At 41.2% G+C, this 22,736-nt stretch overlaps 1 protein-coding gene across 6 annotated transcripts in view; it reads right to left on the reverse strand.

The window, feature by feature from the left end:
* The window catches only part of LOC121577699 (transcription factor EB-like), a 97,485-nt gene that overhangs the window by 34,753 nt on the left and 39,996 nt on the right, over positions 1 to 22,736 (reverse strand). For 2 of the 6 annotated variants that reach the window (XM_045223928.1, XM_045223929.1), the window contains exon 2: positions 22,195 to 22,291. The exons of 1 other annotated variant lie outside the window; for it this stretch is intronic. Coding sequence is in view for 3 of the 5 variants with exons in the window: in XM_045223925.1 (XP_045079860.1) it covers positions 16,002 to 16,031 (30 nt within the window). In the remaining 2 variants the exon portion in view is untranslated. Of the gene's footprint in view, positions 1 to 16,001; positions 16,064 to 16,627; positions 16,891 to 22,194; positions 22,292 to 22,736 lie in introns of those variants that run through there. 3 more of the 6 variants (XM_045223925.1, XM_045223924.1, XM_045223926.1) reach the window with 3 other exon arrangements.

The raw sequence follows: 22,736 nt of genomic DNA on the forward strand, positions 1-22,736 counted from the left end.
AAAGGTGGTGTTAGAATACTATGTTAGAGGGTCACACAGGCCCATCCAGTGTAAGGCCTCATGTCTCAGTGGTCATCAACCCCACCAACCCAAAATCACCACGTCCTTTTACCTTCTAATCATCTACATCAGACCTGGAAAACTAGACTATCAATCACATTCATTGCTAATGGATCAATTGGTGTAATCAACAAGGATATAATCCACCACCACATCCCTCCAGGTATGTACCCCTGTCTCTCAACAGCTCTAAGTCAGGACCCCTGGAACATACAGTAATATCTGTACAGTCCATCAGTCTGTTTATGCTGTATTAGACAGTCATATGATGTCTGGCCATCTAATGAATAACATCACTAAATGTTTCCATACCAGACAATGCCATATATTCACTGTCTCCTAACAAGGAGCTACCCCAGGGCTTTAGAACAGGGGGGACGAGAGGACAACTGGATCACCAGTCACACACACCAGACGTCTATTAGATGTGTTTAGTACTATGGGTTCACATGATGTAAACTTCAAAACGTGAAAACATAAAGTGACTTTAATAAAAACATGTCACTATGATGAACTCTTTTTAATGTAGTGTATGACTAGCATAGTAGCCAGTCTTTCAGCATAAGAACATGTCTTTAGGCATCTTTAGAGTAGATAATCATATTAACCTTGTCTTCAGGATAAGACAAAAACAACATATTTACAGTTTGAAACTAAAAGGAATCTCAAGTGCAAGTTACTGTTAATGCCTTTTCCTCACTGTGGTTTAGATTGAATAACATCATGCATAAGGAGGCAGTGGAGGCTGAAGGTTTGGGGAGAAGGGAGGGGTAGGGTGGAGGTGGGGGAGCATCATACCAACCCCCTCCAGGCCCAAGCTCTGGGCTGAGGAATGTAACCATGGTTACAACTGAGGAAGTCATGTGGGAGTCATGTGGTCCTGTTGTTGTGTGGTGGTCATGTGAGCAGCCTTTCGAGGGGAACACCCTCAACCTCGCCCACCTCCACACCATTTCTCCTCCACCTCCCACCCACCCACCTGTCTCTCACTTAGGAGAGCCCCAGAGTTCCCCTTTCAGCAGTGTTAAAACTACTCTTGATCTGGTGTTATTCTACCTTCTGGGACTGTTCCTTTCAGAGTAATCGAATGTGAGTCAATGTGAATAAAAGTGCAGCCTTGGCCTGATTGTGTGTTTTTATCATCCCAATCAGAGCAGACTTCTCATCCTTTCATCAGACACACAGGCCATATATGGGCATAGAGAGAGCGACAGAGGGAGGGGGGGAGAGAGAAAAAAGCGCATTGTGTGTGAGGTACAATAAGAAGGGCAGCTCCTATTGAGAAGGACTGAGGCCGCCTGTTGTCCGCCGTGTACATTTCAGTGCCCGAGGTGCACACACTGCCCGCTTTGTGCCCACTGGCTGAACCACACACACACACACACACTTGACTCCAAGAGCAGTCTACTACAGCGTGACAGCAAAGCCTCAAACTACACACAGAGAACCAACACTCAACATAGGAACAGCCAAACAAACTACTACCACTACTGCTGCTATTAACAGTATTATACCACTACATGTACTTCTAATTCTAGATCACTTTTACTTCTGCAAATACACTATATCAGAAACATGACCTGACCAAGAAAAACCCCTGTCCACCACTACTACTACCAAAACTACACACTGACAGGCCCTGTGCTCATGCAAGTTCTCTCCTGCAATTCTAGTCCGTTCCATAACTCTAAAGTACTTATAAGACAACCCTAACCTCACTGAACATACCTATCCACACACACACACACACACACACACACACACACACACACAGGGTGTATTTATACACCCTGACGAATGGGGTGATTACATCTCCAAACTCAATCGGCTCTGGTAGGAATGCTTGCCAGAGAGGGACAAGTGCCTCTGTGTCCACTCCAAAGTTTAGCTTAGCATTAGTTTAGCTTCGCATGTTAATCTTTCCTGCACATTTCTCTGATCTAGCAGAGCTTCATGTTAGCATGCTAATGATTTCAGCATGTTTCAAAGTCCTCTAGCGGGGTTTAGCTTGGCATGTTAGCTAGCAAACCTTTGTGTGATAGGCCTATGGCAAATTTTAGCTTAGCTTAATGCTAATGCATGCCAACACTCTCAGGACATATTATGTTCCGTTCCAAATAGAGCCCTTGCTCCTACCCGAAAGTAAATGATTGGAAACATGATACAAAAATGGCAAAACTTTAGACTAGCAGAGGGCTGCACGACATGCTTGAACAGTTAGTGTCTGGCTGAGCTTCCCCACTGGACACCTCCTGAGTCACTGCTCAGTGCTGCCAGTGCATTCTTTCACTCTCTCACTCTCTCTCTCTCACACACACACACACACTCTGTTCACGCCCGCCATGATGACATTATTGGTTTATTTGGATCCCCATTAGCTTTTGCCGAAGCAGCAGCTATTCTTCCTGGGGTCCACACAAAAACACAAGTTACAAAACACTTATAGACAAGAACAGTCACACGTTAAATACAACGATATACAACGAATACACCTAAAGAATAATGTGTGTAGATTGTGAGTGTTAGAGTGGGCCTGTGTTTGTGTGTGTGTAATTTCACAGTCCCTACTTCGCCATGAGCTGTTGTTTTATCCATTTGTTTAATGTAATTTTGCTGTTTGCTTGAGTAATTGAGATGGAAGGGAGTTCCATGCGATCATGGCTCTGTATAATACTGTGCGTTGCCGTGAATTCGTTTTGGACTTGGGGACTGTGAAGAGACCCCTGATGGCATGTATTGTGGGGTATGTATGGGTGTCTGAGCTGTATGATATTTTATTATGCAGACAATCTGGAATTTTCATCATAGTAATATTTCTCAAAAACTAGAAGAGAAGCAGTTAATCTCTCGTCAACCCTCAAACAGGAAAGACTGGCATGCATGTTGTTGATGTTAGTTCTGTATGTGAAGTTGAGGGCAAGGCGTGCTGCTCTGTTTTGAGTCAGCTGTATATTTGCTAGGTGTTTCTTTGCTGCACTTGACCATATTACCTGACAGTAATCAAGACGGGACAAGACCAGAGCCTGAACAACTAGTACAGTTGATTTGTGTAAAAACACAGACTATCGGAGTTGACCCTTGTACGCACACTCACAGGGCCCTACACATTCACGCACACTGACACTCCATCATTTGCTCACACACACTATATGCACATACATTTATACTGACTACACACACCCACTCATATACAGTGGGGAAAAAAGTATTTAGTCAGCCACCAATTGTGCAAGTTCTCCCACTTAAAAAGATGAGAGAGGCCTGTAAGTTTCATCATAGGTACACGTCAACTATGACAGACAAAATGAGAAATGTTTTTCCAGAAAATCACATTGTAGGTTTTTTTTATGAATTTATTTGCAAATTATGGTGGAAAATAAGTATTTGGTCAATAACAAAAGTTTCTCAATACTTTGTTATATACCCTTTGTTGGCAATGACACAGGTCAAACGTTTTCTGTAAGTCTTCACAAGGTTTTCACACACTGTTGCTGGTATTTTGGCCCATTCCTCCATGCAGATCTCCTCTAGAGCAGTGATGTTTTGGGGCTGTCGCTGGGCAACACAGACTTTCAACTCCCTCCAAAGATTTTCTATGGGGTTGAGATCTGGAGACTGGCTAGGCCACTCCAGGACCTTGAAATGCTTCTTACGAAGCCACTTCTTCGTTGCCCGGGCGGTGTTTGGGATCATTGTCATGCTGAAAGACCCAGCCACGTTTCATCTTCAATGCCCTTGCTGATGGAAGGAGGTTTTCACTCAAAATCTCACGATACATGGCCCCATTCATTCTTTCCTTTACACGGATCAGTCGTCCCGGTCCCTTTGCAGAAAAACAGCCCCAAAGCATTATGTTTCCACCTCCATGCTTCACAGTAGGTATGGTGTTCTTTGGATGCAACTCAGCATTCTTTGTCCTCCAAACACGACGAGTTGAGTTTTTACCAAAAAAGTTCTATTTTGGTTTCATCTGACCATATGACATTCTCCCAATCCTCTTCTGGATCATCCAAATGCACTCTAGCAAACTTCAGATGGGCCTGGACATGTACTGGCTTAAGCAGGGGGACACGTCTAGCACTGCAGGATTTGAGTCCCTGGCGGCGTAGTGTGTTACTGATGGTAGGCTTTGTTACTTTGGTCCCAGCTCTCTGCAGGTCATTCACTAGGTCCCCCCCGTGTGGTTCTGGGATTTTTGCTCACCGTTCTTGTGATCATTTTGACCCCACGGGGTGAGATCTTGCGTGGAGCCCCAGATCGAGGGAGATTATCAGTGGTCTTGTATGTCTTCCATTTCCTAATAATTGCTCCCACAGTTGATTTCTTCAAACCAAGCTGCTTACCTATTGCAGATTCAGTCTTCCCAGCCTGGTGCAGGTCTACAATTTTGTTTCTGGTGTCCTTCGACAGCTCTTTGGTCTTGGCCATAGTGAAGTTTGGAGTGTGACTGTTTGAGGTTGTGGACAGGTGTCTTTTATACTGATAACAAGTTCAAACAGGTGCCATTAATACAGGTAACGAGTGGAGGACAGAGGAGCCTCTTAAAGAAGAAGTTACAGGTCTGTGAGAGCCAGAAATCATGCTTGTTTGTAGGTGACCAAATACTTATTTTCCACCATAATTTGCAAATAAATTCATTAAAAATCCTACAATGTGATGTTCTGGATTTTTTTTCTCTCAATTTGACTGTCATAGTTGACGTGTACCTATGATGAAAATTACAGGCCTCTCTCATCTTTTTAAGTGGGAGAACTTGCACAATTGGTGGCTGACTAAATACTTTTTTTTCCCCACTGTACGCTGCTGCTACTCTGTTTATCATACTGATGCCTAGTCACCTTACCCCCCCTATTCATACAGTACCAGTCAAAAGTTTGGACACACCTACTCATTCAAGGGTTTTTCTTTATTTTTACAATTTTCTACATTGTAGAATAATACTGAAGACATCAAAACTATGAAATAACACATATGGATTCATGTAGTAACCAAAAAAGTTTTTAAACATATTTGAGATTTGAGATTCTTCAAATAGCCACCCTTCACCTGGAATGCTTTTCAAACAGTCTTGAAGGAGTTCCCACATATGCTTAGCACTTGTTGGCTGCTTTTCCTTCACCCTGCCGTCCAACTCATCCCAAACCATCTCAATTGGGTTGAGGTCGGGGGATTGTGGAGGCCAGGTCATCTGATGCAGCACTCCATCACTCTCCTTCTTGGTTAAATAGCCCTTACACAGCCTGGAGGTGTGTTGGGTCATTGTCCTGTTGAAAAACAAATGACAGTCCCACTAAGCCCAAACCAGATGGGATGGCGTATCGCTGCATATTGCTTTGGTAGCCATGCTGGTTAAGTGTGCCTTGAACTCTAAATAAATCACACAGTGTCACCAGCAAAGCACCCCCACACCATAACACCTCCTCCTACATGCTTTACGGTGGGAACTACACATGGAGATCATCCGTTCACCCACACCGTGTCTCACAAAGACACGTCGGTTGGAACCAAAAATCTCAAATTTGGACTCCAGACCAAAGGACACATTTCCACCTGTCTAATGTCCATTGCTCGTGTTTCTTGGCCCAAGCAGGTCTCTTCTTATTATTGGTGTCCTTTAGTAGTGGTTTCTTTGCAGAAATTCGACCATGAAGGCCTGATTCACACAGTCCCCTCTGAACAGTTGATGTTGAGATGTCTCTGTGACTTCAACTCTGTGAAGCATTTATTTGGGTTTCAATTTCTGAGGCTAGTAACTCTAATGAACTTATCCTCTGCAGCATAGGTAACTCTGGGTCTTCCATTCCTGTGGCGGTCCTCATGAGAGCCAGTTTCATCATAGCGCTTAATGGTTTTCGCGACTGCACTTGAAGAAACATTCAAAGTTCTTGAAATGTTCCGCATTGACTGACCTTCAGGTCTTAAAATAATGAAGGACTGTCGTTTCTCTTTGCTTATTTGAGCTGTTCTTGCCATAATATGGACTTGGTCTTTTACCAAATAGGGCTATCTTCTGTATACCACCCCCACCTTGTCACAACACAACTGATTGGCTCAAACGCATTAAGATGGAAAGAAATTCCACAAATTAACTTTTAAGATGGCACACCTGTTAATTGAAATGCATTCCAGGTGACTACCTCATGAAGCTGGTTGAGAGAATGCCAAGAGTGTGCAAAGCTGTCATCAAGGCAAAGGGTGGCTATTTGAAGAATCTCAAATATATTTTGATTTGTTTAAGTGTTTGGTTACTACATGATTCCATATGTGTTATTTCATAGTTTTGATGTCTTCACTATTATTCTACAATGTAAAACATTCTAAAAAGAAAAGAAAAACCCTTGAATGAGTAGGTGTGTCCAAACTTTTGACTGGTAGTGTAAGTATTCACACCCCTGAGTCAATACATGTTAGAATCACCTTTGGCAGTGATTACAGCTGTGAGAGTCTTTCTGGGTTAGTCTCTAAGAGCTTTGCACACCTGGATTGTACAATATTTGCACATTATTCTTTTTCAAATTCTTCAAGCTCTGGCAAGTTAGTTGTTGATCATTGTAGACAGCCATTGTTAAGTCTTGCCATAGATTTTCAAGCCAATTTATGTTGAAGGCCACTCAGGAACATTTACTGTCTTCTTGGTAAGCAACTCCAGTGTAGTTTTGGACTTGTGTTTTAGGTTATTGTCCTGCTGAAAGGTGAATTCCTCTTCTAGTGTCTGGTGGAAAGCAGACAACCAGGTTTTCCTCTAGGATTTTGCCTGTGCTTAGCTGTATTCAAAATGTTTTTATCCAAAAAAAACTACCTAGTCCTTGCCGATGACAAGCATACCCATAACATGATGGAGCCACCACCATGCTTGGAAATATGGAGTGGTACTCCATGATGTGTTGTGTTGGATTTGCCAAAAACAGGACATAAAGTACATTTCTTTGCCACATTTTTTGCAGTTTTACTTTAGTGCCTTATTGCAAACAGGATGCATGTTTTGGAATATTTTTTATTCTTTACAGGCTTCCTTCTTTTCACTGTCATTTAGGTTAGTATTGTGGAGTAACTACAATGGTGTTGATTCAGCCTCAGTTTTCTCCTATCACAGCCATTTAACTCTGTTTTAAAGTTACCATTGGCCTCATGGTGAAATCCCTAAGCGGTTCCTGAGTTAGGAAGGACACCTGTATTTTTGTAGTGACTGGGTGTATTGATACACAATCCAAAGTGTAATTAATAACTTCACCATGCTCAAAGGGATACTCAATGTCTCCTTTTTTTTCCTTTTTTTTTTACCCATCAATGAGGCATTGGAAAACCTCCCTGGTCTTTGTGGTTGAGTCTGTTTGAAATTCACTGCTCAACTAAGGGACCTTACATATAATTGTATGTGTGGGGTACAGAGGTAATTATTCCAAAATCATGTTAAACACCATTATTGCACACAGAGTGCATTCAACTTATTATGTGACTTGTAAGCAAATGTTTACTCCTGAACTTATTTAGGCTTGCCATAACAAAGGGGGTTGAATACTTATTGACTAAAGACATTTCAGCTTTTCATTGGTAATTCATTTGTAAATATTTCTAAAAACATAATTCCACTTTAACATTATGGGGTATTGTGTGTAGGCCAGGGACACAAAATCGCAATTTTATAAATGTTATATTCAGGCTGTAACACAACAAAATGTGGAAAAGGTCAAGGGGTGGGAATACTTTCTGAAGGGACTCCAAGCCAGGAGTCCTGCAGGACATTTCCCTGCATCCAGGTTAAGGCCTGCTACCAGCAGGAACATGGAGCACTCCATGTCAGTAAGACACACATACATATATACATATATATATATATACACACACACACACACACACACACATATATATATATATATATATATATATATATATATATATATAAATAAATAAATAAATAAATAAATAAATAATACTCCACTCACAAGCCTCTCCCCAAACACACTCCTCCTTTCGGAAGCCATTGGTGCGCTGTCTTATACGCATCCATTTGTTTGATTGGAAGGCACCCTTATAGTCCTCAATAACCAACAATGTAAAACGCAGCATACAGGGATGATTTCTGTATTTTGAAAGTTACATATCTTGAAAACTTGAGTGCTGACAAGCAAAACATTGACAACAATGGACTAATGAAACAAATACCAAAATATAGTTTTGGAGTGGAATTTGTCTGTAACCCTTGCTCTCTTTCAACTGCATTCAGTACCTCTATCCATCTCTCTACAGGAGCTACAGAGAGAATATATAAGGACTTCCAGAGCCTTCTGACTAACTACCTGCGATCTCTCCACAGCAGAGAAGTAAGCTCTGCTGGTGGTAGTATATTTTATGCACTGTATACCTCCTTCGCTATGGCTGTCTGATGACATATAGCATACATTATTATCCAGGACCACTGGTTGAATTGGATTTACTGTACTCACTCCAAAACTCATGCCATCTCCTCCCTCAAAGTCTCCCAGACAAACTAACATGTGTCCATCCCCAGCTGAGTGTGCTAGGCCATGGAACTCTAGAACAGGGTTTCCCAAACTCGGTCCTGTTACAAAACAATAAATTCTTCATAGTATGGTTCTTCACATTTTTACTAACTACTTTTGTAACTTAAACCTCAAACAGCATGCAGACTTTCTCCATCAAGACACTTGGCGCTTATGACTCCAAAAGATCCCAAATCAATGGAAGGCTCATGTCCAGGGTGAATACATTTTTATTAATGTACCCTGTTTTTTTTTGTTTTTTTAAAATATTTTATCTTTTATAATTTGTAATTTTTTCTATTATTTTTTTTTTTTTTGTTTTTTTTTTTTTTTGGGGGGTAATGGATCAGCTTAATATTGCAGATAGATTGTATCTTCCATCAATGTTTTTTATATATATATTCCCCTTTATTACTTTTCAACCCCACCATCCTTTCCCTACTTGGAGTAAATTAGTGAACAACAATGCCCAGGCCTCTACTTCCGGTCTATACTTACTATCTACACCTTATGGACAGAGTTAATTTTACAATAATTCTATATATATATATATATTATTTATTTTTTGCTCCTGAACTTCTTCTACTCTCAACCTCTCCGATCATTTTCATGATGTCCATCCGGTTTGCTTCTATATGCCATATCTTTCTAACTGTGCTCTTTCCCAAAAGCTCCCAACATACAACCTATATACTTATTATGGACACAGTATGCTTACATTATTAGCCATCTTTGTTATTATTTGTTGTTATTTGTTATTAGTCCCATCCTTCAACTCTATTCAATACCTCCCATCTATCTCTTAACACCATCCATATAGGATTTCTATTTGCCATATATATTTCAACCGTACTGTGATGTTTTACAAAAGTTCTGAACCTTTCTATTCTCATTGCTTCTACAGATTGTGAATTTAAAATAAACATTTTTGCTAAAAGTATTATTATATTATTGATTGATTGACTATGACTTTTCAGATCACCCAGTAATGCTATCTGCAAGGTTAGTTCCAGGTAAATATTGCAATCCTTTAGCCATTCCTGGACCTGTGTCCAAAAACAAGCTACAAATGGACAGAACCAAAACAAATGATCTAATGATTCTGTCTCTTCACAGCAAAATCTGCAGAGCTGGGAAGATTGTATCCCCCATATAAATAACATTTTATTGGTAGCAAGAATTTTATATAATAATTTAAATTGAAAGATTCAAATTTTTGAATCCGGTGTCGTTTTGCGTGTCAGTTCATAAACACTATGCCATGGGATCGGTACGTCAAAGATCTCTTCCCAACTATTTTGTAATCTATATGGGACGGCTGTCAATCCTTTGGTCCTTAAGTGAAACTGATATACTTTTTTATTTATCACAGTTTTCCTTAACCAATTATGTTCTTTAATGCAAGGCCGACAGACAAGTTCCTTACTTTCTCCCCCTTCCACTTTCCTCTTCCACTTTTGCGGTAAGGCTGCAATTATTTGGTTGTAATTTTGGGTAGAGCAGACATTTCCATATGTTTTTGTTAGCTGCATGTGCGACATAACTCCACCAGTCCTACCGATGATATCATTTACGAAGATTATACCTTTTTTAAACATTCTGTCAAAAAATAAAAGGTTTTTTGTCAATTAGTATATTTGAATTTAACCACAATATTTGTTGCATTATTTGTTCTGTCGTTTCTGGAGGATTAAATTGAAATTGCAACCAACTTTCTATGGCTTGTTTTAGAAATAGTGACATTTGGGAGATTATTTCCTTTTCAAATAACTGAAAGTGAGAGGTTGTAATCTGAATAAAGGGAAAAAGGCCTTTCTTGAACATTGGGTGAGACAATCTTACTAATTTGCTTGAGAACCAGTTCGGATTTAAGTATACCTTTTGTATGACTGAAGCTTTTAGTGATAGGTCTAATGCTTTAATATTTAATAATTTCTGTCCTCCGAATTCATATTCATTATATAAATATGCTCTTTTAATTTTGTCTGGCTTGCCGTTCCAAATAAAATTGAATATTTTTTTCTCATATAATTTAAAAAACTGTTTGCTAGGCGTAGGCAAGACCATAAGCAAATAGGTAAACTGGGATAATACTAAAGAGTTAATCAGGGTGATTTTTCCACAAATTGACAGGTATTTTCCTTTCCATGGTAGTAAGATCTTATCTATTTTTGCTAACTTTCTATTAAAATGTATTGAAGTGAGATCATTTATTTCCTTTGGGATATGTATTCGAGTATATCCACATCACCATCAGACCATTTTATTGGTAAACTACATGGTAATGTAAAAATTGTATTTTTAGTGATCCAATACGTAATATAGTACATTTGTCATAATTTGGTTGTAATCCAGAGAGGTTAGAAAATGTATCTAGATCCTCTATGAGGCTGTGGAGGGATTCTAGTTGTGGATCTAAAAGAAAACATGAATCATCTACGTACAATGACACCTTTGTTTTTAAGCCCTGTATTTCTAATCCTCTGATATTATTATTGGATCTGATTTTAATAGCTAACATCTCGATGGCCACAATAAATAGATATGCCGATAGTGGACAACCTTGTTTCACTCCTCTTGACAGTTTAAAACTTTGAGAAATAGCCATTATTTACTATTTTACACCTAGGGTTACTATACATGATTTTGACCCATTTTATAAGAGATTCTCCAAAATTGAAATGCTCCAGGCATTTATATATAAACCCCAGTCGAACTTTATCAAATGCCTTTTCGAAGTCTGCTATGAATAGCAGGCCTGGTTTCCCATATTTTCCATAGTGTTCTATTGTTTCCAATACTTGCCTTATATTATCTCCAATGTATCTTCCATGTAAAAAACCTGTCTGATTAGAATGAATAATATCCGACAATACCTTTTTAATTCTATGCGCTATACATTTTGCTAGGATTTTTGCATCACAACACTGAAGTGTAAGGGGCCTCCAATTTTGTAAATGGACTGGATCTTTATATTTTCCACTTGTATCCTGTTTCAGTAATAATGAGATCAGACCTTCTTCTTGAGTGTCAGATAATCTACCATTTACATAGGAGTGGTTAAAACATGCTAATAACGGTCCTCTTAGTATATCAAAAAAGGTTTGGTATACCTCGATTGGTATGCCATCCAACCCTGGAGTTTTCCCGGACTTAAAGTCTTTAATTGCATCCAGAAGTTCCTTTGTTCTAATTATAAATAAATTATCATCCAATAGGCTTTGATTAAATTTCCAATATCCTCGCCCACGTGGAAATTCAGTAAGAGTAATGTATATGCCTATTATATGATGGTCCGACCGCATTCTGTCCCCTATCAACACTTCTTTTACTTTTGGTGCCAACGAGAATGAGATAAGAAAGAAGTCAAGACGACTAGCTTGATTCAGTCTCTGCCATGTATACAGTGGGGAAAAAAAGTATTTAGTCAGCCACCAATTGTGCAAGTTCTCCCACTTAAAAAGATGAGAGAGGCCTGTAATTTTCATCATAGGTACACGTCAACTATGACAGACAAAATGAGAAAAAAAGATCCAGAAAATCACATTCTAGGATTTTTAATGAATTTATTTGCAAATTATGGTGGAAAATAAGTATTTGGTCACCTACAAACAAGCAAGATTTCTGGCTCTCACAGACCTGTAACTTCTTCTTTAAGAGGCTCCTCTGTCCTCCACTCGTTACCTGTATTAATGGCACCTGTTTGAACTTGTTATCAGTATAAAAGACACCTGTCCACAACCTCAAACAGTCACACTCCAAACTCCACTATGGCCAAGACCAAAGAGCTGTCAAAGGACACCAGAAACAAAATTGTAGACCTGCACCAGGCTGGGAAGACTGAATCTGCAATAGGTAAGCAGCTTGGTTTGAAGAAATCAACTGTGGGAGCAATTATTAGGAAATGGAAGACATACAAGACCACTGATAATCTCCCTCGATCTGGGGCTCCACGCAAGATCTCACCCCGTGGGGTCAAAATGATCACAAGAACGGTGAGCAAAAATCCCAGAACCACACGGGGGACCTAGTGAATGATCTACAGAGAGCTGGGACCAAAGTAACAAAGCCTACCATCAGTAACACACTACGCCGCCAGGGATTCAAATCCTGCAGTGCTAGACGTGTCCCCCTGCTTAAGCCAATACATGTCCAGACCCGTCTGAAGTTTGCTAGACTGCATTTGGATGATCCAGAGGAGGATTGGGAGAATGTCAAATGGTCAGATGAAACCAAAATATAACTTTTTGGTAAAAACTCAACTCGTCGTGTTTGGAGGACAAAGAATGCTGAGTTGCATCCAAAGAACGCCATACCTACTGTGAAGCATGGGGGTGGAAACATCATGCTTTGGGGCTGTTTTTCTGCAAAGGGACCAGGACAACTGATCCGTGTAAAGGAAAGAATGAATGGGGCCATGTATCATGAGATTTTGAGTGAAAACCTCCTTCCATCAGCAAGGGCAATGAAGATGAACCGTGGCTGGGTTTTTCAGCATGACAATGATCCCAAACACACCTCCCGGGCAACGAAGGAGTGGCTTCGTAATAAGCATTTCAAGGTCCTGGAGTGGCCTAGCCAGTCTCCAGATCTCAACCCCATAGAAAATCTTTGGAGGGAGTTGAAAGTCCGTGTTGCCCAGCGACAGCCCCAAAACATCACTGCTCTAGAGGAGATCTGCATGGAGGAATGGGCCAAAATACCAGCAACAGTGTGTGAAAACCTTGTGAAGACTTACAGAAAACGTTTGACCTGTGTCATTGCTAACAAAGGGTATACAACAAAGTATTGAGAAACTTTTGTTATTGACCAAATACTTATTTTCCACCATAATTTGCAAATAAATTCATAAAAAATCCTACAATGTGATTTTCTGGATTTTTTTCCCTCATTTTGTCTGTCATAGTTGACGTGTACCTATGGTGAAAATTACAGGCCTCTCTGAACTTTTTAAGTGGGAGACCTTGCACAATTGGTGGCTGACTAAATACTTTTTTTCCCCACTGTATCTCACTAGATCAGTATATTTAAGCCTCCATATATCTACTAGTTCTAATGTATCCATGACATTCACAATTTCCTTAAGAGCATGTGGGTGATTGTTTGTGGTGTGATTTCCTTTTCGGTCCATTGAGCTATTTAAAACAGTATTATAATCCCCCACCATAATAATATTGTCTTGAGTTGCTTGCAGGCTTGATAATTTATTATATATATTGTCAAATAATTGAGGATCATCATTATTTGGTCCGTAAAGGTTAATGAGCCATATTAATGTACACTTAACAAAAATATATAAATGTAAAATGTTGGTCCCATGTTTCATGAGCTGAAATAAAAGATCTCAGAAATGATCCATACGCACAAAAAACATCTCTCTCAGATTCTGTGCACAAATGTGTTTACATCTGTGTTAGTGAGCATTTATTTCTCCTTTGCCAAGATAATCCATCAACCTGACAGGTGTGGCATGTCAAGAAGCTGATTAAACAGCATGATCATTACACAGGTGCACCTTGTGCTGGGAACAATAGAAGGCCACACTAAAATGTGCAGTTTTGTCACACAATGCCACAGATGTCTCAAGTTGAGGGAGCGTGCAATTGGCACGCTGACTGCAGGAAGGTCCACCAGAGCTGTTGCCAGAGAATTTAATGTTAATTTCTCTACCATAAGCCACCTCCAATATCATTTTAGAGAATTTGGCAGCACTTCCAACTGGCCTCACAACCATAGACCACATGTAACCATGCCGGCCCAGGACCTCCACATCCCGCTTCTTCACCTGCGGGATCGTCAGACCAGCCACCCGGACAGCTGATGAAACTGTGGGTTTGCACAACCAAAGAATTTCTGCACAAACTGTCAGAAACTGACTCAGGGAAGCTCATCTGCGCACTTGTCGTCCTCACCAGGGTCTTGACTTGACTTCAGTTCAGCAGTGGGCAAATGCTCACTTTTGATGGCCACTGGCACGCTGGAGAAGTGTGCTCCTCAAGGACGAATCCCGGTTTCAACTGTAGATGGCAGTGTATGGGGTCGTGTGGGCGAGCAGTTTGCTGACGTCAACGTTGTGAACCGAGTGCCCCATGGTGGCAGTGGAGTTATGGTGTGGGCAGGCATAAGCTACGGACAACGAACACAATTGCATTTTATTGATGACAATTTGAATGCACAGAGATACCATGACGAGATCCTGAGGCCCATTGTCGTGCCATTTCTCCGCCACCATCACATTTACATTTACATGGGAATCGAACCCACAACCCTGGCGTTGCAAACACCATGCTCTATCAACTGAGCTACATCCCTGCCGGCCATTCCCTCCCCTACCCTGGACGACGCTGGGCCAATTGTGCGCCGCCCATGAGTCTCCCGGTCGCGGCCGGCTGCGACAGAGCCTGGATTCGAACCAGGATCTCTAGTGGCACAGTTAGCACTGCGATGCAGTGCCTTAGACCACTGCGCCACTCAGGAGTCCCACTCATCACGTCATGTTTCAGCATGATAATGCACGGCCCCATGCCGAAAGGATCTGTACACAATTTCAGGAAGTTGAAAATGTCCCAGTTCTTCCATGGCCTGCATACTCACCAGACATGTTACCCATTGAGCAGGTTTGGGATGCTCTGGATCGATGTGAACGACAGCGCGTTCCAGTTCCCGCCAATATCTATCAAGTTCGCACAGCCATTGAAGAGGAGTGGGACAACATTCCACAGGCCATAATCAACAGCCTGATCAACTCTATGCGAAGGAGATGTCTCGCGCTGCATGCCGCAAATGGTGGTCACACCAGATACTGACTGGTTTTCCACGGCCCTACCTTTTTTTTAAGGCATCTGTGACCAACAGATGTATATCTGTATTCCCAGTCATGTGGAATCCATAGATTAGGGCATCATTTATTTATTTAAATGGACTGATTTACTCATATGAACTGTAATGAAGTAAAATCTTGTTGCATGTTTCGTTAATATTTTTGCTCAGTGTATATAAGACATCACACAGGTGTGCCAACTAAAATACATATCCCAGACAAGCCTGAAGAATAGGACAAATAGACAAGCGAATATAAGTCAGTTTGTGTGTCTGTAGCAGTTTGTATGAATGAGTGGTTACATAAAATACATGTTGGCATGTTAAATTGCTACGAGACAGAGATAAGGAGATTCTTGCTGTAATGTCAGGTAAGGTACCACTGAAGGCCCCAGTATTCAGGCAGGCAGCTGGAAGCAGATGTGTCACCATCCAGGCCCATGTCACAGCATGCAGAGGCCTGATGGGGAGATGACAATAAATACATGTACCTTTCATCACCAAAGCCGTGTTAGCATTTACTGCACAAGTTGCTGTAGAAACCAACCATTTTGTTAGTGTCATTGATATGAACTGGATATTGTATGAGAATTGCCCATTTATAAGAATTGACTATTGTACCTCTAGGGTCCTGTGGTTGTCTGGCAGCATTCTGCTTTCTAGTGATCTTACTCCCTCTCCACCTGAAATGCAGTAACAAAAACATGAATAACAATAAGCCTAGTCAGTCAGTAATTTGGCCAACTAGGCTAATTAACCACTCATGAAAATGTGCACAAGCCAATTCAGACAAATTATACCAAAACAACAGCCTATTTGCAGAAGGGGCATATTTCTTGCCAACTTTTTCAGTCACCAATTAATCAATAAACAGGCAGTGGAATGAAGTAGTTTGACAAAAAGTGTTCAAGTCTTTAAAATATAGCTAGCAAATAGTTAGAATTTTCTAGAAACCCAACATTATTAGCTACAGTGATGATGATGGTGGGAGTCTATAAATGGCATTTATATCAACTTTATCAGATGGTTAACAAGCAAATATATTTGTTTTCCCCTCGCATCTAAAGCTGCCTGATGAAGCTAGCCAGTTGATAGTAAAGCTAGGATGAATGTCAGAAGCCAGCTAGCTAGCTAACATTAGCTGCTGTATATTTTTTCTGAAATGTACCATTATACAGTATTTCACGACAAACTACTGTCATGCCTTTTCACAAAAAAATTGATGTACACATAAAATAGATGATTACCTTCAAATAGATCGTTTTATTCTAGTACTTCAGGCCGAGTAACGTTAATAACGTTACTTTGTAGAAATGACTTGTCCTCTTCAAGCTACTTCCTGAGATTTGATTGATGGAACAATCAAGCCAAAGGTTGCAGCAATAGGCGGCTGTGGTTTTGGCTGATTGGTCAGGAGTAAAAAGGTCCTGCCCCCAAAGCTGCTCAAATCAGTTTTTTTTACTGGCAAATCTCTTTCTACAAACATACAAAACTTTCTACAAGTTTACGAATCTCTTGGTAACATGACAACAGTGACAGAATTCAGAGCATGAGCAGATAAAAAAAAAAACTTCTGTTGTATTTTTGATTAACAGCAGAATATTCATAATCGTAAATGGAATTGTAATAATTCTGAAGATAAATTATGCTTGCAAATCTTATTGAATGTATTCAAATATCAAGTTACAAGTTTGCAATCATTGTAAAAAAAAATAAAAAAATAATCACATACATTATACACACACACACACACACCTTATTACAGTCTCTGCACAGGGCAGCAACTAAATAAGGGGACATGCTTATAACTGGATTGTGGGTAATCGGTACCAGCGAATCAAAAGGCAGCGTTGTATTTCCATGACAGGGACACAGCAACGCTGCATGAAGAGGAATGAGAGAATAGAAGGACACACACACGCCTGGAGGTACCCACATCAATGAAAGAATGGACACTAGAAGGACACACACAGAGAGACACAACCACACACAGAGAGAGAAGCCTTTCTACAGAGAGATGTCTGCCACCTAAAGCCCAAAATAACTCTTCACACTCTCTGTTCCCCTTTTGAGGAACGCCCTGTTCCCCTGAGCCCTCTGTGTGTGTGTGTGTGTGGGTGGGTGTGTGTGTGTGTGTGTCGTGCGTAGGCTCGTGTGGGACACTTGTCACAGAATACGGAGACCTTTCCGTTAGTGTCCATAGCATGCCAGTATACAGCCGGTACACAGCCGTTACCGGCAGACATACACAGTGTAGAGTTACCATGGTGACAGTGTGAGTTTCTGCATGGCTTCCCAGCACCCCTGTTCCTTCCTGTTTGGTCTCACCACACAAACAGCTGCATCCTACGACCATGGACACACCCTATCCGTGATTCTGACTACACACACACACCCTAACCTTATACTCCATGTGCGAATTACACTACATGGCCAAAAGTATGTGGACACCTGCTTGTCGAACATCTCATTCCAAAATCATGGGCATTAATGTAGAGTCGTTCCCCCCTTTGCTGCTATAATTGCCTCCACTCTTCTGGGAAGGCTTTCCACTAGATGTTGGAACATTGCTGAGGGGACTTGCTTCCATTCAGCTACAAGAGCATTAGTGAGGTCGGGCACTGATGTTGGGCGATTAGGCCTGGCTCGCAGTCGGCATTCCAATTCATCCCAAAGGTGTTCGATGAGGTTGAGGTCAGGGCTCTGTGCAGGCCAGTCAAGTTCTTCCACACCGATCAACAAACCATTTCTGTATGGACCTCGCTTTGTGCATAGGGGCATTGTCATGCTGAAACAGGAAAGGGCCTTCCCCAAACTGTTGCCACAAAGTTGGAAGCACAGAATCGTCTAGAATGTCATTGTATGCTGTAGCGTTAAGATTTCCCTTCACTGGAACTAAGGGGCCTAGCCCGAACCATGAAAAACGGCCCCCAAATTATTCCTCCTCCACCAAACTTTACAGTTGCCACTATGCATTCGGGCAGGTAGCGTTCTCCTGGCATCCACCAAACCCAGATTCGTCCATCGGACTGCCAGATGGGGAAGCGTGATTCATCACTCCAGAGAATGCGTTTCCACTGCTTCAGAGTCCAATGGCGGCGAGCTTTACACCACCCCAGCCAACGCTTGGCATTGCGCATGGTGATCTTAGGCTTGTGTGCGGCTGCTCGGCCATGGAAACCCATTTCATGAAGATCCTGAAAAAACAGTTATTGTGCTGACGCTGCTTCCAGAGGCAGTTTGGAACTCTGTAGTGAGTGTTGCAACCGAGGACAGACAACTTTTACACACCTGTCAGCAACGGGTGTGGCTGAAATAGCAGAATCCACTAAATTTGAAGGGGTCCACCTACTTTTGCCAATGTAGTGTATATCGAGACATTCGGCAGGGCTCCTGTTTTTCCGAGGGACTACCTATTTGTGCATGTGCTTGTGTGTAACACCTTTCAGCGACTGTCATTAGTCCTACACTCGTGGGAATTGGCCTATATCGATAGGGCTAAATTGAAATGTTTCTTACAGAAGAAATATGGAAATGCATAACCACTGATTTAATGTTCATTTTACATTTACTGTACTATTCACCACATTTGTTGACAACAAAATCTGAAAATACTCTGGATACATTCAGTAACATGATAGGAATATTTGTGGAAAATTTGTGGTAGGTGCAACATAAGACAAAAAAAAAAAATTGAGTGAGAGGACTAACTGGTAATTCCAAGTGGCCACACACACCTCTCCAAAGTGTGCACAGTTCCTAATTAATTTCAATACACTTTTATGAGCTCTCCTAGCTGTGCCATTGAGGAACTAGAGCAAGCACATTTGTAGTTGTTTTGAACACAGCCTTGCATCCCAGCCGTTACACAATTACTGCTGTTGTTTACACAATCCAAAAACAGTCCATTATAAATCGCAATCTGGGTCAGGTGGGCATAATTTTAAAGCTTGTTCCATCGCTAACATGACTAGCTAAATTACAAAAATGATCTTACAGTGTTAGGCTTTCACAATGCAATTCAGAGAAGCAGATAATTTTGGCGTGCATAGAATGGAGTCATGATATGTGTGGTCCGCAGAAAATTGTCTTCACAATACAACAAACATAGGCTCATTCTGTTCAGGACAACCTATGGTATAACGCCATGTCATTTTGTAACTGTGCATCCAACAGTGATCATAAACCTTGACACTTTATATTACATGAGTTTTATGATATGAAAATGTAAAGTGCACATTTGGACTCCCGGGTGTTTGGCTTGTTTGTATGACATCAAAGCGATATTTATTATAATCCTCAATGTCTCATCTTTCAAAATACATTGAGTCCTCGTAATTTACACCATTTCCCTCACTCACATTTAAACAAATAGGAGAGTGGTTAAATTTGAGCCCCCCCAAAGTTAGACTTTTGTTGCATTTAGGGGAGCGCTTGTCTCATTTGAGTGGGCTGAGCCCCCCGGCCACATGTAATTCACACACTGCTTATACTCCTAAATGACAAACACAGACCCCCAGCACTTCCCTAACTACACTGACATACACCATAACCCTGGTCCACCAATTTTTCTGATCTAAGGTCTGTTTTGATATACTGTAGCTTCAACAACAAACATATATTCAGTATAATTGAATACCACACTGCATCTGATTCACAGGTATTTGAAAATCATTATTTCTCAGTCTGAAGCTTGATATCTGATGTTATTTTGAAGGAAATTTCACTGAATCATATTTTGGTCACACGAGATGCAGTGTCATCCAACACAATACACTACTGTAGGTAGTGAGAAACACACACCTCCTCTGTGGTTCCCTCATTTACTCCGTGAGAGACAGTGACTGGTAAATAGCTGCCATTCACCCTCAGAGCAGATACACCCAATATAACACACACACACACACACACACCGCTTTCTGATACCATAGACTGAGCAGGCCTGCATTCACTCTGTGAGAAGAGATGTGGTTTGAGAAGGCTCAACCACAAAGAGTCCAAAGAGGGAACAGATAGTTGAGGGGTTTCCCTACAGGGGCAGGTACAGGTTAGGGACGGGGTTACAACCCTGAGGTAGTGACCCTGAAAAGGTCAGGAGCAGGTGAATCCAGGTGACCCCAGGCACCAGTTCCTTTAACACTGACCACTAGCTCTTCATAGGGTCCGGATGTTGACCTGACCACATTACCTAAGCAGGAACATATCAAATGGGCGATCCCATGCCAGCATGGCCCGCCCACAAAAAATATAAAGCTTAATTGGGAGGATGTTTAAAATTATTTTATTTTTATTTTATTTGTACATGTAATTTTTTTATAATAATTAAAGTGGCCCTTTTACGCCCTTTTTAGACCTACAGTTTACATGCCTCCTGTAAGACCCTATGATCTGTGAACCCTACATGGTACAGACAACATCATTATACTCCTTATAATGTGCTCTAAAATATGGAGTATGTCTAGATTCTGAAATACACATTTTCACGTTAATTTATTCAACACCTTTTTTTTTTCCTTTTTTTTTTTTTTTACGGACACGGGAGAGGCGAAGGTCGAGAGCCGTGCGTCCTCCGAAACACAACCCAACCGAGCCGCACTGCTTCTTGACACAATGCCGGCTTAATGCCCACTTGTAACCCAGAAGCCAGCCGCACCAATGTGTCGGAGGAAACACCGTACACCTGGCGACCGTGTCAGCGTGCACTGCTCCCAGCCCGCCACAGGAGTCACTACTGCGCAATGGGACAAGAACATCCCTGCCGGCCAAACACTCCCTAACCTGGACAACGCTGGGCCAATTGTGCGCCGCCCCATGGGTCTCCCTATCGCACAGAGAAAAGAGTCGGCCCTTTGGTCCTCTGTAGCTCAACTGGTAGAGCACGGCGCTTGTAACGCCAGGGTAGTGGGTTCGATCCCCGGGACCACCCATACGTAAAAATGTATGCACGCATGACTGTAAGTCGCTTTGGATAAAAGCGTCTGCTAAATGGCATATTATTATTATTAGGAGGCCATGATTTTGCTTATTTTTTTAGACATATTGTTTGGAACAATATACTCTTCAAACACATCAACTTTCCATAGTGGGCTCTCTGCCAAAGTTGAATAAATTATAAAAATTGTACTTGACATTATAGATCATTAACCAATCACAGCCTCCTGTAGGATTGCACATTCAGCAAACCACCAGCGGAGAGAGTTCACTTTGAATCCATTTTCCCATTCACTGTGTTGGTGGTGCTCATAAAATTGATCATAACTTTAAAAGTTGCAGAGAGCCCACTAGAAATGTGATGTACTTGCAGAGTATATTGCTTAAAACAATATGTCAAAAAATTTAACAAATCAAAGGGTACTTTTGAAATATTCATATTAATAGTTTCAATGTTGAATACATTCAGAATATAGCAATACTCCATATTTTAAAGCACACTACTAGGAGTATAATGACACCTAGATGTCATGTACGGTTCACAGATCATTGGGCCTAAAATGGCCACTTTCATCAAAATGTTTTGTGTTACAAATGTAAAAACAATAATCAAACATCCTTCCTCCCAATTAAGTTTCTATATGAGAATTGCCAGAACAATCGGAGATACCAAAAATAATTTCGGCCCATGCTGGCATGGAATTGCCCCAATCTGTTTTTTAAAATCCATTATTAAACCAGGGAAGTCACATTCAGACAGCATCCCTTTTTGAAAATGAGCCCTGGCACACCCTGCTTCACCCCCTCTCTCTGAATACAGCATCTAACACACAAAGATATAAACAAAGTGAGAAACAAACACAGTGACACACACTTACTATACCTCTTTGTAAGGAAAGTGCTGCTGAGAGAGAGAAGGGGGGGTGCTCCTCACACTGCACTCTACATCTCTGGACACCCTGGAGAGGGTGGGCCGGAAACTACAGACAGACAGACAGAGAGAGAATCCAATGAGATACTACAGTAGTACCTGGATGTGCACTGCTGTAACAAGGTAGTACTTTGTGTTACATTAGTAGAACAGTACAGTAGCAGAAGTAACTGTTCTAGTCAGGTGGTCTGCCATCATAGGCTACTGTGAGGCAACAGGTGGATAGCACACATACTCAGGCTTATAATAAAAATGACTTTACAAAACAATTGATGCAAAGGACCGTATGGAGGTGTGTGCGTACATCCATTTTGGTGCATATGTGCTCACATCCATGTCAGTGAGCTAGCAGACACTGACGGAGAGATTCATCTCCTTCATTGTCACTTACATGCTGACTAGACCGGGCACGCGCGCCATCGTTGATTTTGTCCATCCACACCAGACGCGATCAGGACACGCAGGTTGAAATATAAAAGTATCTTCTTCTTCAA

Source organism: Coregonus clupeaformis, chromosome 12 (assembly GCF_020615455.1).
Source record: "Coregonus clupeaformis isolate EN_2021a chromosome 12, ASM2061545v1, whole genome shotgun sequence".
Lineage (NCBI taxonomy): Eukaryota > Metazoa > Chordata > Actinopteri > Salmoniformes > Salmonidae > Coregonus > Coregonus clupeaformis.